At 34.2% G+C, this 14,604-nt stretch overlaps 1 protein-coding gene across 7 annotated transcripts in view; it reads right to left on the minus strand.

The window, feature by feature from the left end:
• Positions 1 to 4,248: 4,248 nt before the first annotated feature.
• The window catches only part of LOC109106330 (unconventional myosin-Va-like), an 86,077-nt gene continuing 75,721 nt past the window's right edge, over positions 4,249 to 14,604 (minus strand). For 5 of the 7 annotated variants that reach the window (XM_042743712.1, XM_042743716.1, XM_042743713.1 and 2 more), the window contains 10 exons: positions 13,736 to 13,801; positions 13,139 to 13,232; positions 12,890 to 13,033; positions 12,579 to 12,733; positions 12,367 to 12,456; positions 10,741 to 10,891; positions 10,373 to 10,655; positions 9,093 to 9,267; positions 8,099 to 8,179; positions 4,249 to 8,012 (listed from right to left, as the gene is read on the minus strand). In XM_042743712.1, coding sequence (XP_042599646.1) covers positions 7,860 to 8,012; positions 8,099 to 8,179; positions 9,093 to 9,267; positions 10,373 to 10,655; positions 10,741 to 10,891; positions 12,367 to 12,456; positions 12,579 to 12,733; positions 12,890 to 13,033; positions 13,139 to 13,232; positions 13,736 to 13,801 — 1,392 coding nt within the window. In that variant the 3' untranslated portion in view covers positions 4,249 to 7,859. The remainder of the gene's footprint in view (positions 8,013 to 8,098; positions 8,180 to 9,092; positions 9,268 to 10,372; positions 10,656 to 10,740; positions 10,892 to 12,366; positions 12,457 to 12,578; positions 12,734 to 12,889; positions 13,034 to 13,138; positions 13,233 to 13,735; positions 13,802 to 14,604) is intronic. The other 2 variants (XM_042743714.1, XM_042743715.1) reach the window with 1 other exon arrangement.

Below are 14,604 nucleotides of genomic sequence, written 5' to 3' on the forward strand. Positions count from 1 at the left end.
TCCGTTTGTTCCTTGTTTTATTAATGAGAAGTAGTTAGGTTAGCATAGGGTTTGGGTTATGAACTCAAAAATTTCTCTAACTTGTGCTGGAAGGAGAGTAGTTGAGTTGTGGATCTACAGTAGTTAATTGCAGCTTTTATTCAAACGAACAAAGTTGGTCAAGATGATCGGACAACTAAAGACACAGAATAGTGAGAAATTAACTAGACGCATAAAGAAAATACACCTTAACAAAGAAAACGTGAAGTGGGAAACAATGGAACAAATATACTTTAAATTAAGAGTCCTAGGGAGACACAGACTCTCGTGAAACGAGAAATAATTGTGTGATGTAACATTTTGGCTGTTCAAACTGAAAATCATCAGCATGGAAATATGGGTTTGTGTGTTCATAATTATGCAATTAAGAATTATTATAAATATTTTTTATAACTACTACTATCAAAAATTGTCAACTGATATTACTGAATATTTCTTAATATTTATTTTTATTTATAGATCAACTGTGGTTTTGAATTGTTTCACAATTGTTTTGACAGTTATACAGGGTTTTTCCTGGGTCAAAATTGGTCTTCGGTGGTGACTGACCGACATGGTCATCCACACACAGCAAAGAGTACCCTAGTACCCACATGATCCGCAAGCCCAATATTGACAATAAATGTTACATTTTAAATAAATACAATAAGAAACAGAAATGCAATAAGAAACAATTTGTGATTTTTTTCTTGTCCTATTTATTCATGAAAAAACGATCACTGTCAGACTAGATAGTAAAAGAAAGCGATTAAAACTTATTTTACATGTAAACATCATCGATACCAAGGTATATTTGAAATGTCAAAGGTATCACAATTTATCTATTTACAAATTAATGCAATTATCAGACACAGATATTACCTGTCACTCTCACTGTCATCCTTTCTTGCCCTCTTTGCAAAAAAAGCTGTGTTTTTTCTATGACTGGCTTTCATAGTTTTGAAAGATAAAATCCTTTTTTGATAGACCTGATAATTATTTTAGTATAATCACAACAATTAAAAAAATAGCATTAAAAACGTAGCGTTAAAAGGTGTAATAGTGTAATTTTTACCATATAAAATTTAATAAAATTAGCAGCTAGCTAGCAACAGCTTGCTTTGTGCTTTGATCTAGTTTTATCTCACTCCAGTCTAACTTTAAACTAAATGATTTTATAGGTAATTTACTACACATTGTCGTAGGCCTATACATACTGTGGATTATTAAGGCTAAATTTTACTAAACACTCTTGCTAAATGGGGTAAGCACACTTACTTTCTCATTTCAGATGTGTATATGCTTCCATACTTCTAAGAAGTAATGATTTGTTATACAACGATTCAGACAGTGAGGGGCAGACCAACTGCTTTAACCATTCATTATAATGAATCGGTTCAAAGGAATCATTAGGTCGCGAATCGAAATTTAGCGGACGTGTTGTGTGGGAATCCTGGCTGTTAGGACATCGCGAAAGATTTGTAAACACACACACATACACACACACACACACACACACACACACAAAACACTTCATAACTGGATAGATTTTATATATATATATATATATATATATATATATATATATATATTATATATATATATATATATATATATATATATATATATATGTATATATTTTTTTTTTTGCGGTTTTTTTAAAGTTATGTCAGCTGCATGTGCGGAATGCTTGTCACAAGTTGTACGAGAAGATAAGGCAATCTTTTTTTTTTTCTTCCGACCTTTAGGATCAGTTGATTTTGATGTGTGGGAGAGAGCAAAGACAGAACTGAAGACGGAGGGCCCTATCATACACCCGCCGCAATGCGACGCAAGGCGCAGCGCAAGTGTGTTTGTTAGTTTCAGTCCGGCGCCGTTCGCATTTTCCCGTCCAGTGCCACGTCGTTTAATCAGCAAATGCATTTGTGCGCCCATGGGCGCGCTGGTATAAAAAAGAGGTGTGTTCAGGCGCATTGCTATTTAAAGGAGCTGAAAATAGACTGCGCCATAGACCAACTCAAACCTGGTCTAAAGTCTGGCGCGATGTTTTTTCTTTGTTATTTAAAGAGCGTGTTAGTACACGCTGCTTATTAAACACAGGTACGCACAGCAGCACACAAACATGCCAAATATTAAAAATTAAAGGATTGCGATGCATAAGAATTTTTTGTAGGCTATTAAATATAAGAATGCCTACATGTCATAATGGATAGTCGTCATCACATGTATCAGAATTAGGCTATCTATTTGCTCGCACACGAGCAGCTCCTTTTCATCTCGGAGACGCGTTCTGTCTTTGCGCTTGCCAAATTCCGCCGTGTACATAGCAAATCCGTCATGGCACGAGCGCATCCGGCTCTGCGTTGGAAGATGAGACTCTGATTAGTTTATTGCACATTATGCCCAAAAAACACCCATTACTCATTAAGAGAATGGGGGAAACCTGTTTAGACCATGCGCCCGGGCGCGCCAACCGTTTTTCCGTCGTTAAAATAGCAAAAGTGGATTTGGACCCACCCTGAGTGCACCTGCACCGTGCGCTTTACCTTTGCGTTTAGATCGTTAAAATAGGGGGCCGGAGAGTGCGCGCGCGGGGGGAGGGGCGCTGTGCTCGTTCTCTCCGTCACTCCGTCTGTAACCTGCTTCACTCACAAAACCCAATTACAGATCAAATAAGGCTTTGGCGGGACAAAAAATCGTTTTGGCGGCTGCCAAAAAATTTTCAATGTAGGAAAAACCCTGTTATACATATTTGTTTGAAAATCGCTATACTACACCAAAAGTAATATTAAATTAAAATGTTAATATGGAAACATACAAACACTGTTGAACTTCTTAAAATCACTGTAACAAGTATGCTTCTGAAATTCTTAAACTTTCCTTTTATTTATTTATTTATTTTTTATTTAATTTTTTAAATGAATGCCTATGAAAAACAGGTGAGTAAATTGTACACTTTTCAATACAAAATTTGACCCAAACTAGTGCTGGTTAAGGATGAGCTTGATGACTGGCCAGAAAGTAAGATGCTTAACTGGAATTTAACCTTCATGTGTGTTTTTTCACTTATGGAAATAAATGAAGCAGGGAAAAAATTTGATATTGATATACCAAACTGATATGTCAAAAAGTTTCTGACTTGGAGGTTCGCCAAGTTTGACAATACTTATGTGATTTGAAAATTATTAGGAAATGGCAATTTTTAGTTTGCTTTAGCACATAGGAATATTAATGTCAGCATGAAACATAAGTTGCTATCATATTTTCATCTGTGTTGAGAAGTATAGATGAGTGAAAATACTTTTCTATCAAGAAAAAATACAGGGCAGGACTTTATTTTGTCCATAGAAAATGGATTGGATCGTCACTGACTGCATTTGATCCTTTTGCAAGTCTTTCTACCTCCACATACTGTATGATCTCTGGAGCTCACTAGTGACCATCAGGTTTTTGGTCACCTCTCTTACCACAGCTGTCCTCTCAATATCTCACATTTGATAAAGCAGAAAGAGTCCTGTTTGCTCCAAACCTCTTCATTTAAGAATTATGATGACCACGGTGCTCTCAAGGAACCTTCAATGCGGCAAAATTCTTGGTAGCCTTCCCCAGATCTGTATTAGAAATAGCCACGTCTAATAGGGTGCTGCAAAGATTTCATATTTTAATCATGGTTTAATCATAGTCTTGCAAATTTTTCAATAACACTTTATTTTAAGGACCAATTCTCACTATTAATAGCATGCATTTTTATTGACTGTTGATTTGTGCTTATAAAGCACATATTAATGTGTTATTCTGCATTACTTTATTCTAGATCCCTTAATTCTACCAAATACCTAAACTCAACAACTAAGAATTAATATGTAGCAATTTAAGGAGTTTGATTCAAAAGTTGTAGTTAATACTGAGAACAGGACCTTAAAATATAAAATAAAGTGTGACCAACTATTCTAACTCAGACTTACAGAAGTACGTCTTGTAACTTTTCTATATTTTTAGGTGTTTGAAAAATTGTAACATGAAAGAATAATAAGTGAATGATAGGTGTGTTGACTAGTCTCTATACTAAAGTGTTACCGAACATTCTTTCCACGTCCTTTCTTGTTATCCTCCAAAAGTATACAGGTTTGCCATTTTACAGTAATATGTTAAATGGTATTGTAATGTAATAATAATAATAATAATAATAATAATAATAATAATAATAATAATAATAAACACACATTCACATAGTGCTGAATTCATTTATTTGACTTGAGCAGATTTTGACATTAGTATATCACTCCATGAAATTGTATTGATGAACACATGAAATAATTACAGCTACAGGAACTACAAACTCTCTGGTCCTTCAGTAACAGACACCCCCCACTCCCCAAGACCTCTGTCAGCCCAATCCTGGCTGAACACGCTGAAGGAGAAGCAAACATATGAGATGTTCAACTGATCTGCATTACTACAGCAACTATCAATGTCTGCATAAGCTGTCTTTATACAAGCATGAGAGCAGGCTGATCTTGATACAATGAGCATCAGACTGTGGACTAGCTGATGTAATGTGAACGTCATTTTTTACAAACCACTTTAGAACCTCGAGCTGAGACTAAAGACTAAAACAGGGCTGTTGGATCGGTGCGACAAATCTGAGATTTTTAATTTTTTAATTTTTTTTTTTTAAATGCAAAGTGCAAATCAATTTTTTAAGAGGCATTTGGAAATCTATACCCATTTCAACAGGAATATTTTAAGTTTATACTTCACAAATGTCAATAAAGCAAATAAACAGAATATGAAACCCCACAGAGAAACAAATGTGTTACATTGACGTTGTCCATTCAGAGGTAAGGCTTTATCTAAAATATGACAATGTACTTTAAATAAAAACATGTACAAACATGTCAACATTCAATGACTTTTTTTTTTTGTTCCAGTACAACTTCATTATTTTCCATTTGAAGTGATATGCATTTTTATCAAATTGCATTTGTAAATCTTTCAACCATTTTTATTTGAATTCCATAAGAACTGAACACAATAAAAAAGCAAAGGTCACACACATACAATGGTCCCATGATCATAAAACTCCTGATTGATTCCATACACTGATGACAATAGAGATGTTGAATGCTGAACTTGATTTCAGCTGTCCTCATCTGAACTGAATATTAATACACAATAAAACAACAACAACAACAACAACAAAGCTATTCAGATCGCTATTTTTGTCTTGCTTTCCAGTAAAAATATCTATGACAAAAAAATTATCAAATGATGTAAACAAACTCCATTTAACTGAGAAGGAAAATAAGACATTTTCAAAGAATATGTTGAATTAATTTTTTCCCCCTTCCCCCATTAGATGTTTTCGATTTTATTTTTTTAACTACATTTTTGCAAATGCTTAAAATATTGAAAAAATCACGAATGTGGTATGAAAAATATGTGTAATTTAAGATGTGCAAAAAAAAAAAACCTGGAAAACAATACAAATTTTATTATAAAAATGGACTTTGCATATACGTGCACACACACACACACACACATTTTTTTTTCTTGTGACATATGCATAACAAACACTGATCTCTGTCAGAAAGCAGTTGAGACTGATAGAAAGATACAGAAGCTCTGCGTTATACAGGATGGACTATAACTACAGTAAGGCATGATAAAATCTCAGTGCACTACAGTGAAATGGCATAAGATTCTCTATTTAGAGCCTAAGCTGTGTGTTAATGGCCAATAACACACTGAACTAGTGTGGAAGAATTTAAAGATGAAACCCATGCATTAGACAGAGGAAACAAAGTATCAACATGCATCATCTGACCCTAAAACTTTAATAATATAATATAATATAATATAATATAATATAATATAATATAATATAATAATAGGGTGTGTGAATGTGTATGTGTGTGTGATGGAAAGCATGGCTGCACTATAGTGACTGCTTTAATTTCAGGAGTTACAGATCAAAACATACTGCTTTCCAATAAAAGCTGCCTGACACATTCAAGATAATACTGATATCCAGCCAGATGTGAACACAAAAGACAAACAGCAAAACAAAACAAGTGACAAAAAAATAATCCATATGTCCATAAATATATTAACTCATCTAACAGCACATGCCATAAAATCAACAGCCGCTTCTAACCTTTAATAACATAATACTGAAATAAATAACAGCAAGTTTTTGATAAACATCATGTTCTGAGAGAGTCAGCAGTTTGGGGTTTCTTTTAGCTCTGTTTGGGATATCCAGTGTGCTTTTGTGCATACAATACGCCTCTTTGAATATAACAAAAACAATTTTTTTTAAGTGTATTACTGTGTGTGTGTGTGTGTGTGTGTGTGTGTATATTTGCACAATTACTGTAAGCCCATTTCTCCATCAATTCTCATTACTGTAATACAATCAATAATAAATTATTTAAATTGTAACATACACAAGGATCACTGCATTACAATAGTGAGAATTTGGGATTAAAACATGCTTAATTATCCTTTCATATTTCACTGAGACATTTCTTCATGAGATTCACCCAACTGTAGAACGGTGGAGGGCCCAAACCATCTAAAACTTCATTAAACCTCATTTAGGAGTCTAGATCTCACCTGAACTAGCTCTAGCTCTGCTGAAACCTGTGGAACACGGATCTCATGCTCTTGATATGTTCGTATGATGAAAACCCAAACAATCCCATCATGCACTGGATCTGGACTGTACCATCTCTTTGGAAATGATTCCTGGTGATCAGAGATGCAAACTTGAGGAAGCTCTTGAGGAAGAAATAAGCTCTAAGACAGTGCATGGATGCAAAGTTTTCTTTCTGGCAGAGTTACACCAGACATGATTACTTACTAGCTAATCAACATCACCACACGCTACTAACAAATAAACACCTACGTTAATGAAGCCAGCTGACCTTTTTTACTGAGACTAAGTTATTAATCTAAGTAGTTGGACTAGAGTATGTTCCACAACTGGATATCCATGTTAGCTAGCATCTGAGAGACAAAAAAATATATCTGATAGGGTAAAGCAATAAATAAAATATCCTAGCATCATACATATTCATAGATATTTATGTATAAGATTGTACAGCCCCGTGCTCTGAAAAGGCATTAGTGTTAGAATGAGTTATTCCAGTTTAAAAGGTGAATCTCACAAAAATATCCAGGTCCCACAATCTAAAGAAATATTATAAGAATATACTTTCCATGAAGTAAATTAAGAACTTTATTATTAATATTATTGTATTATGCTGCTGTGGATATGTGTTTTGTGCATTTTGTTCATTAATAATACCTTATTTTTTTATTCATAAAAAAAATCACTTTGTTAATAATTCAATAATTACTGCAATCAAGTGAATTCCAATTATTTAATTTAATTGGCATATGTTACCAAACACTGTACAATGTCAATAATATATTGAGTTAAATTTATTATAATTTTTTTCTTTTTGCATTTCAGTAATCAGAATTTTGGGAGGAAGTGCTTAAACGTCATTAAAATAGCATCACAATGTCAAAATATTAACTGTCCTAATGAGCTTAATTTTTCTTCAAGCAAAATAGTTTCTTATGTGTTTCTTTTGATTGTGAGGACAATTGTGATCTGAACACATACTGGACTGGTTTCGTGAGATTCACTCTTTTATTGAATAAATAAAGGGGATGAAGAAGTGCAAAAAGAAGGATTGATGACATGATCTAAACTGCATTCTCTTTAAGTGTGTGGCTTATTTACCTATAATCATTCATTTTTATTTATTTATATATTTTGGCTCCCTGTTCCTGCCGTGTGATTGGTTGAGGTGAGGTGACTGACGGGTCTACACACGAGTGAGGAAGCCCACATTGAGGCTGCTGGGTATCTGAATAGTTTCCAGGGCCAGGGAGGAGGGGTTAAAGGGGAAGGTCACGGGGTAGATGAGTTTGGTGTCCATCAGCAGCTGAGGTGACTCCTTTCGATCCCGTAAACGTGTCTGGCAGAGGAAACAAACAGACAAACATGCAGGAGATTGACTTAAAAAGCACAAGAACTATTATAAGACTGAGTTATGAAACATACCTGTATTGTTCTTATGAACAGTACTGACACACGCTCTTCAAACGCGTTGACAGGTGTATACAAGTTCAGCACCTTCACAATCTGGGCAGAAAAGAAGAAATGATGAAAGAGTGTGTCAGGGGTATGATAAACTAAAACCAAACTAAAACATTTTCATATCATATCATATATCATATCATATATCATATCATATCATATCATATCATATCATATCATATCATATCATATCATATCATATCATGTCATATCATATATCATATCATATCATATCATATCATATCATATCATAACAAATAAAAATATTTAAAAAAGTTTTATTTCAGCTTGTTACCAAGGGAACATTTTCATTTTAATTAAGTTACATTTGTTGTACTAAAATAGCTACTGAAATAAGAAATTATAAAAACTATAAAGATAAAAAATACAAAAATTACTCAAAATCACAAAAACATCATAACTTTAATAATATTATAAAACATTCAGACATGGTCCTGTATCTGTTTTTTTTTCTCCTTATTTTGGAAACATTACCATACTAAAACATGAAAGAAAAAAACCCCATAACATTTTGGTTGATAATGTAAATCATAATCGTTAAAATTTAAAGTCATGAACACGGCACTGAAATAGGTAAATATGTAAATAAATACTCTAAATAATCTATTTTTAATTAAAAAAAAAATGATCTCATGTGATATTACAAAGCTTTGCATATTGTGAAATGCTCTATAAAGTATTATTTGTGAAAATGTGATTTTTGAAATTATTGTAATGTGTATATTATTTTTTTTTTCAAAAATAAGTAGGCCATTATGTTTGGTCATGGGTGAGTGACATTAGCAGGCCTGAAACGTTATAAATCGTCTGTTTAAAATAATTGGTATGAAATCTACTTACACAAATAAAATTGTAAACAAGGAAAATGAATCAAGTGGTCTATAACAGATAAAAACAGATCATGATCATCTAAAGTGCAGTCTGGTGTGTTTGTTACCTGTGCTGTAGAGAGGCTGTTACACATAGAGCAGATGGCCTCAGCATCCTCATCCGTCTTCTTCTTGACCTGCAGTAGTTGTGCAGCCTGAATCAACGGCTCCAGCGTCTCTTTCGCACCGCATGTCATGAGGTTCTTATCTCTCAGCCACTCCTCCAGCTGACTCACGTTATACCTGAACACACACACACACATATAAACCCTTGTACTGGAGATAAGATGACTGGAAATAAACTAAAATATGGCTAACAATCCTGATCTAACTGTCCATACAATGTAATCTACCAGAAGATTGGGGTCGGTAAGATTTTTTAGTTTTGAAAGAACCAAGATGGCAGAAAATATAGTAAAACAGTAATGCTGTGAAATATTATTAGAATTTAAAATAACAGTTTTGTAATCGAATATATTTTAATTAGGGCTGTCAGTTTAACGCGTTAGTAATTAATTAGTTCTGAAAAAAAAAAAATAAATAATGTGATTAAAATATTTTAACGCACTGGCCCCGCCCACAGACCTGTACATCATCTTGTTGACTGCTGACATGTTTGATGAATGTGATGAAGTACATAAATTTAGTTATTGTATAATTTTGAAGTTATTTTTGAAATATGTTGCAGTGTATGAGTTTTTCTCTCATATTTATATCATATGATAAGCGATATCACAGGAGCAGAGAGAGTAGTATTACACGAGTGCTGTTTTTGTCCTGAATATCACAAGTTTAAATATGATTTTATACAACAATTTGGTAAATAAGAAGTAGATATTGTGTTATATTTTAAACGCAATATTATCTGAACATATTACCTTTAAAGCCATAACAGAATTGTCATGTGCAACACAGTTTTTAGTTTCTGAATGAATCTTCATTTTGAATGAATCTTGTGAACCAATGATTCAAAGGCACATTCATAGAGAGAGCCATTTACTTCATTCCTGCATAAATCAGCCGTTTGAAAGAATCAAATGAATGAATGACTCATAAAGAAAAACATATACTTTAGATTAATTTATACTTTATTAATATTCCACATATCACTATTTTTATTTAATTTGTAATTTTGTCATTTTTATTGTAATTTCTCAAAATAAAATGTTGATATTTATTTTAATATTTTTTTTTAAAAAAGGATGTTGAATTGCATTATTTTTCTCAATGATGTCAAAATTATTTTCAAGAAATTATTTTCTACTACAATTTACAAGGACAATCCTATTTGGTTAGAATTGTATTTACCTGGTCTGCATATATTTTGCACTGCTTTATCTGCACACACCTGATCTGCATGCCCTTGCTCCAGGAGCACATATCTTTACGCAGCAGCAGGTTGTTGAGGGTGACGGCGCCGATGATGTAGAACTGCTGCTTGACCACCTGTTTGATGAGCTCTGGGTCGGTCCCGTGCTGACACATGATGGAGTGGAATGAGTTGAGCTGTCGGATGATGGAGTCCAACGTGTATGTCCCTTCATCAGCGATACTGGACGTCCTCTTACGGAGACCCGTGGGCTTCACCCCAGACACACCCTGGATGGTTTCATGCTCCAGCATGCCAGAGACTGCAGAGAGCAACAGACGGAGGGATAAATATACAGGAAGAGAGAAACAGATGGATAGAAAGGCACCCATAGATCACATGCTCACCGATCATGGGTTGCAGGATGTTCTCCATACACTTGATGAGCTGCTGGTAGATCTGAATGGCCAGATCACTCAGAACCTGCCGGTACTCGGCCAGGTCAAAGTTAGAGAGACAGTGATCGTTCTGTTTAGTAGTGTTATGCTTCATGAATTGCTGGAGAGAGAGGAAGGAAAAAGTGTTAATTCTGTTTGAAAAACACTGGAGACAGAGAGAAACTGTGGCCACATATACAACGAAGATAAAGGTCATCACTGGGTAATGTGCAAGACTTTTCCCAGACACTTCCAGCTGTTTGTGATTAAACAAAGATAAGAAATTATATTGTGCTTAAAATTATGAGCATTTTAAGAACTATTTAATTTTTTTGGACAATATCTTTGTGTATATTAAATTATTCTATTTATGGCTTTAGAATGTTTCACCAGCAACAAATTTTAGCTTTTTGTGAATATAATCACTATCAAACAAAGAAATCTCCATTTTTTAAAAGCAGGACCTTAAAAACAAACAAACAAAAGAATCTCGACTACATTCATTAACAATTAATGTCACTTATGCTGGTTTGGTTGAAAATCGCTAAAAGCGAAAATGTTCCCCATGCAAATTTGTCTCATATTCAAATAGATCACATTAATTCACCATGCAAACCAACAGAAAGCTGCTTGGTTTAAAAGGGCCCTCAGTGTTTAATGTTCATTTTTACTGGAGTTTTATTTTTTCAGTCAGTCTTTTGACTAAAATTTCATTTTAGTCACATTAGTCAGCTGATTTTTTTTTTTTTTTTTTTTAATTTAGTTTTAGTCGACTAAATATCATAAGTTCTATATTCTACTGTTTAGTTCAACTTTAAGGCATCAATTGAGATTTCTCTAAAATTTCCAAACTCATTATAATAGGAGATAAAATCCGTTAATATGAATGATATTAAGGTTTGATTGTGCAATATAGACATAGGAACAACTGTTGTGACAAAAATAAATACATACAAAAGAAACACAAAAACAGTCTTGTTTTCAATAAAAGCCTAAGAGGTTATATGCATTCTTTACAACAACTTGCAAACAACATTCTTCATTCCTTCATATTTATTTGTATAACTCATAACTAATAAAAGTTATTCAGTAAATAGCATTGAGTGATTCTCTCTATTTCTTTTGATGTTTAATTAACATTAAGGACATAAACAGCAGCAGGTTTATTAGGCTGCAATCACTTTAAGACCTAATACAAGGATCTAATATACACATCTGATCTGTTCACATTCACTTAAGACATAACTGACTGTTGTTGCATGAATGCTTACCAAAATGAACATTTTGACAATTTTGTGTTTATTTGTCCATTCAAGTGTGATAATACATGAAAGTGAACTCAAGTCTGTACTCGTACGCTGTCTGAGAGATGGCTTTCTATCAGCGCGCTTCAGGTGTGTGCACTCAGAAAACCAGTCCAAATTAAGTTCTCTTTAACATCGGAATGCTTTTGCAAAAATGCAGTTGACAAAGCTGTGCTTTATATATTTCTATGATTTTGACAAAAGACAATTGTAATTTTTTGCCTGAAATACCGCTAATGTGACTGCCCCCTGCTAATGTTGGAGACCCCTGGTGTAAGACGTGATATCTCACCTCATCACCACTATACTGTTTCAGGCAGTGCAGGAAACGACATGTATTGGACAACCAGAAGGAAACGGTCTCAAAGTCATCACCTCTTTTCTGTAGAAAAACAAAACAGTAATGAGAAAGGAAGTATTATGCCTTTTTAAGACTATCATGAAAACACAGTTGTGTTAATATAACATTTTAAACGTTCATGGTTTGTGAGAGTTTATTGTGACCTTCAGGATCTTCTTGATGCTGTTGATGACAGAGGTGAGTAGAGATCGGACTTTCTGGTCATCATTAATGTAGTCAGCATGACGCAGACACATGAAGAGAATGTATGCCGGCAGACCTGGTATCAGATTCACTGCCACTCCACGAGGCTTTAGCTCTGACAAAAACACACATGCACAAACCAAAATCACAGTCTGTTTTTTAATTTTTCTTTTATTATTAAGGTCTTATATGAACGGAACCAGGAATTGGGTAAGTTGGAATCAAACTAACTAAATTATTTAATAGATGTACTATTTTTACAGTGTCTTACCAAGTATGAGGTTTTTGACCAGTTTGAGTTCATCCTCTTTCTTGTATTCCAGCATTCCCTGGAAATCTTTTTCCCTGCGTGGAATGTTCACGGGATGAACAGGCTCGTCGGCCGTCTGTCCTGGAGACACATCCATCTGGCCACCTACAATACACAGACAAACATCATTGCATATAAACATTAAGGATTGTAAATTTAAATTTAAGATGGTCCTGAACAGAGTCTCTAAACACAGCTTGTGACACATACCTTCCAGGTCATTGATCTTCTTTGCGAAGACTTTGAGCTGTTTCTTCAGTTTGCGGACAGTCTTGTCCTGTTTCTCCAATTGCTCCATAAGATCCTGTCACCACAGAGACAGACATCATCATCAGACAATCACAGCAACACTATAACAAATGAATCTCTTTGGCAGAAGGGTGAAAAATATTTTAATAAAGGGATTATTTTAGAGAATCGGGACAAAGCAGGTCAACCGAGCATCTTTAAGCTCTGCAACAATCTGAAGATATCAGTTCTGTCTTTCATCTGTCCATGCAACTCATTAAACAGAGAGAAAAAATAGAGACATAGTAATAAAGATGGAGTGATCTCACAAAGAAAAGTCACATTCCACCTCATCAAAAAAAAAGAAAACAAAACAAAGCATATTTTTATTTGGTTGGGGTGACAGTTTTTTGTGAGGTTCACCCGGATATTGAGAGAGAAACATATTAAAAAGTGTATTGATTCACACTGTTGTGGGTTAAACACATAGTTAGAGTTCAACGCAGCTCAGATTCTGTGCAACACACACTAGTGCCAGTTAGTTTTCTGATACATGCGCACACACACGATCCTACATACAACCATCCTGCGTAACATGCTGATTCTGTAGGCTTTATACTCCTTTGGATCATCAGAGTGAAGCTCCTGTGAATGAAACATCTCCACATCAGATGAGCCCTCAAACACCTGGTGCAGGTGCACAGTACAGCACTCAGACCAAAATCACACTCCACGGTTTCATGAGTGAGTAAATCTGAAATCATTTATTTAGAATCACACAAAACAAAAGGGTGAGCAGCAGGATTTCTGTCTTTCCAATGCAAATACCGCTTTTGAAGCTTATATAGACTCCCATTGAAAAAAGGCATCTGGACCCAAAATTATATTTATAGCCTACAGCCCAATAACATGTATTATATATATATATATGCTATTCCACTCGCTTCTAAATGTGCTTTCAGCTTATAAAGTTTTTAGTTTGAAATGATATCTGTATTTTGTTCAGGCCCATCCCACTTTTGTTGTGAAGTTTTCTTTTCTGTGTTAATTGTTGTCCTATTGAAACAGGATAGACACCAATTCAGTGTTTGCAAACAGGGATGACTTTTTGTGGGCGGAGCCTATCTGGTGGCAGAAAATGACAATTTCAAGTAGCAATCAATGGAAAACATGGAATAAAAGAATAAAAAAGGGTCAATTTGAGTTTAAATAAAAAAATTCTGACTTGATTTTCGTAATTCTGAGATTATATCTCTGATAAGGAAAAACAACATGTCATTCTCTCTGAGAAAAGCAAGGTTGCATACAATTTCATCTCGAAAATGACTGATTAATAATTAATAACTAATAATGAAATATAGGCAATAACACTAATCTAATAATCAACTGACATTTATGGGACACCTAATGCTGTTGAAAGTAAAAGGAAAGGATGTAGGTTGAGAACC

This window comes from Cyprinus carpio, chromosome B18, assembly GCF_018340385.1.
Source record: "Cyprinus carpio isolate SPL01 chromosome B18, ASM1834038v1, whole genome shotgun sequence".
In the NCBI taxonomy this organism is placed as follows: domain Eukaryota; kingdom Metazoa; phylum Chordata; class Actinopteri; order Cypriniformes; family Cyprinidae; genus Cyprinus; species Cyprinus carpio.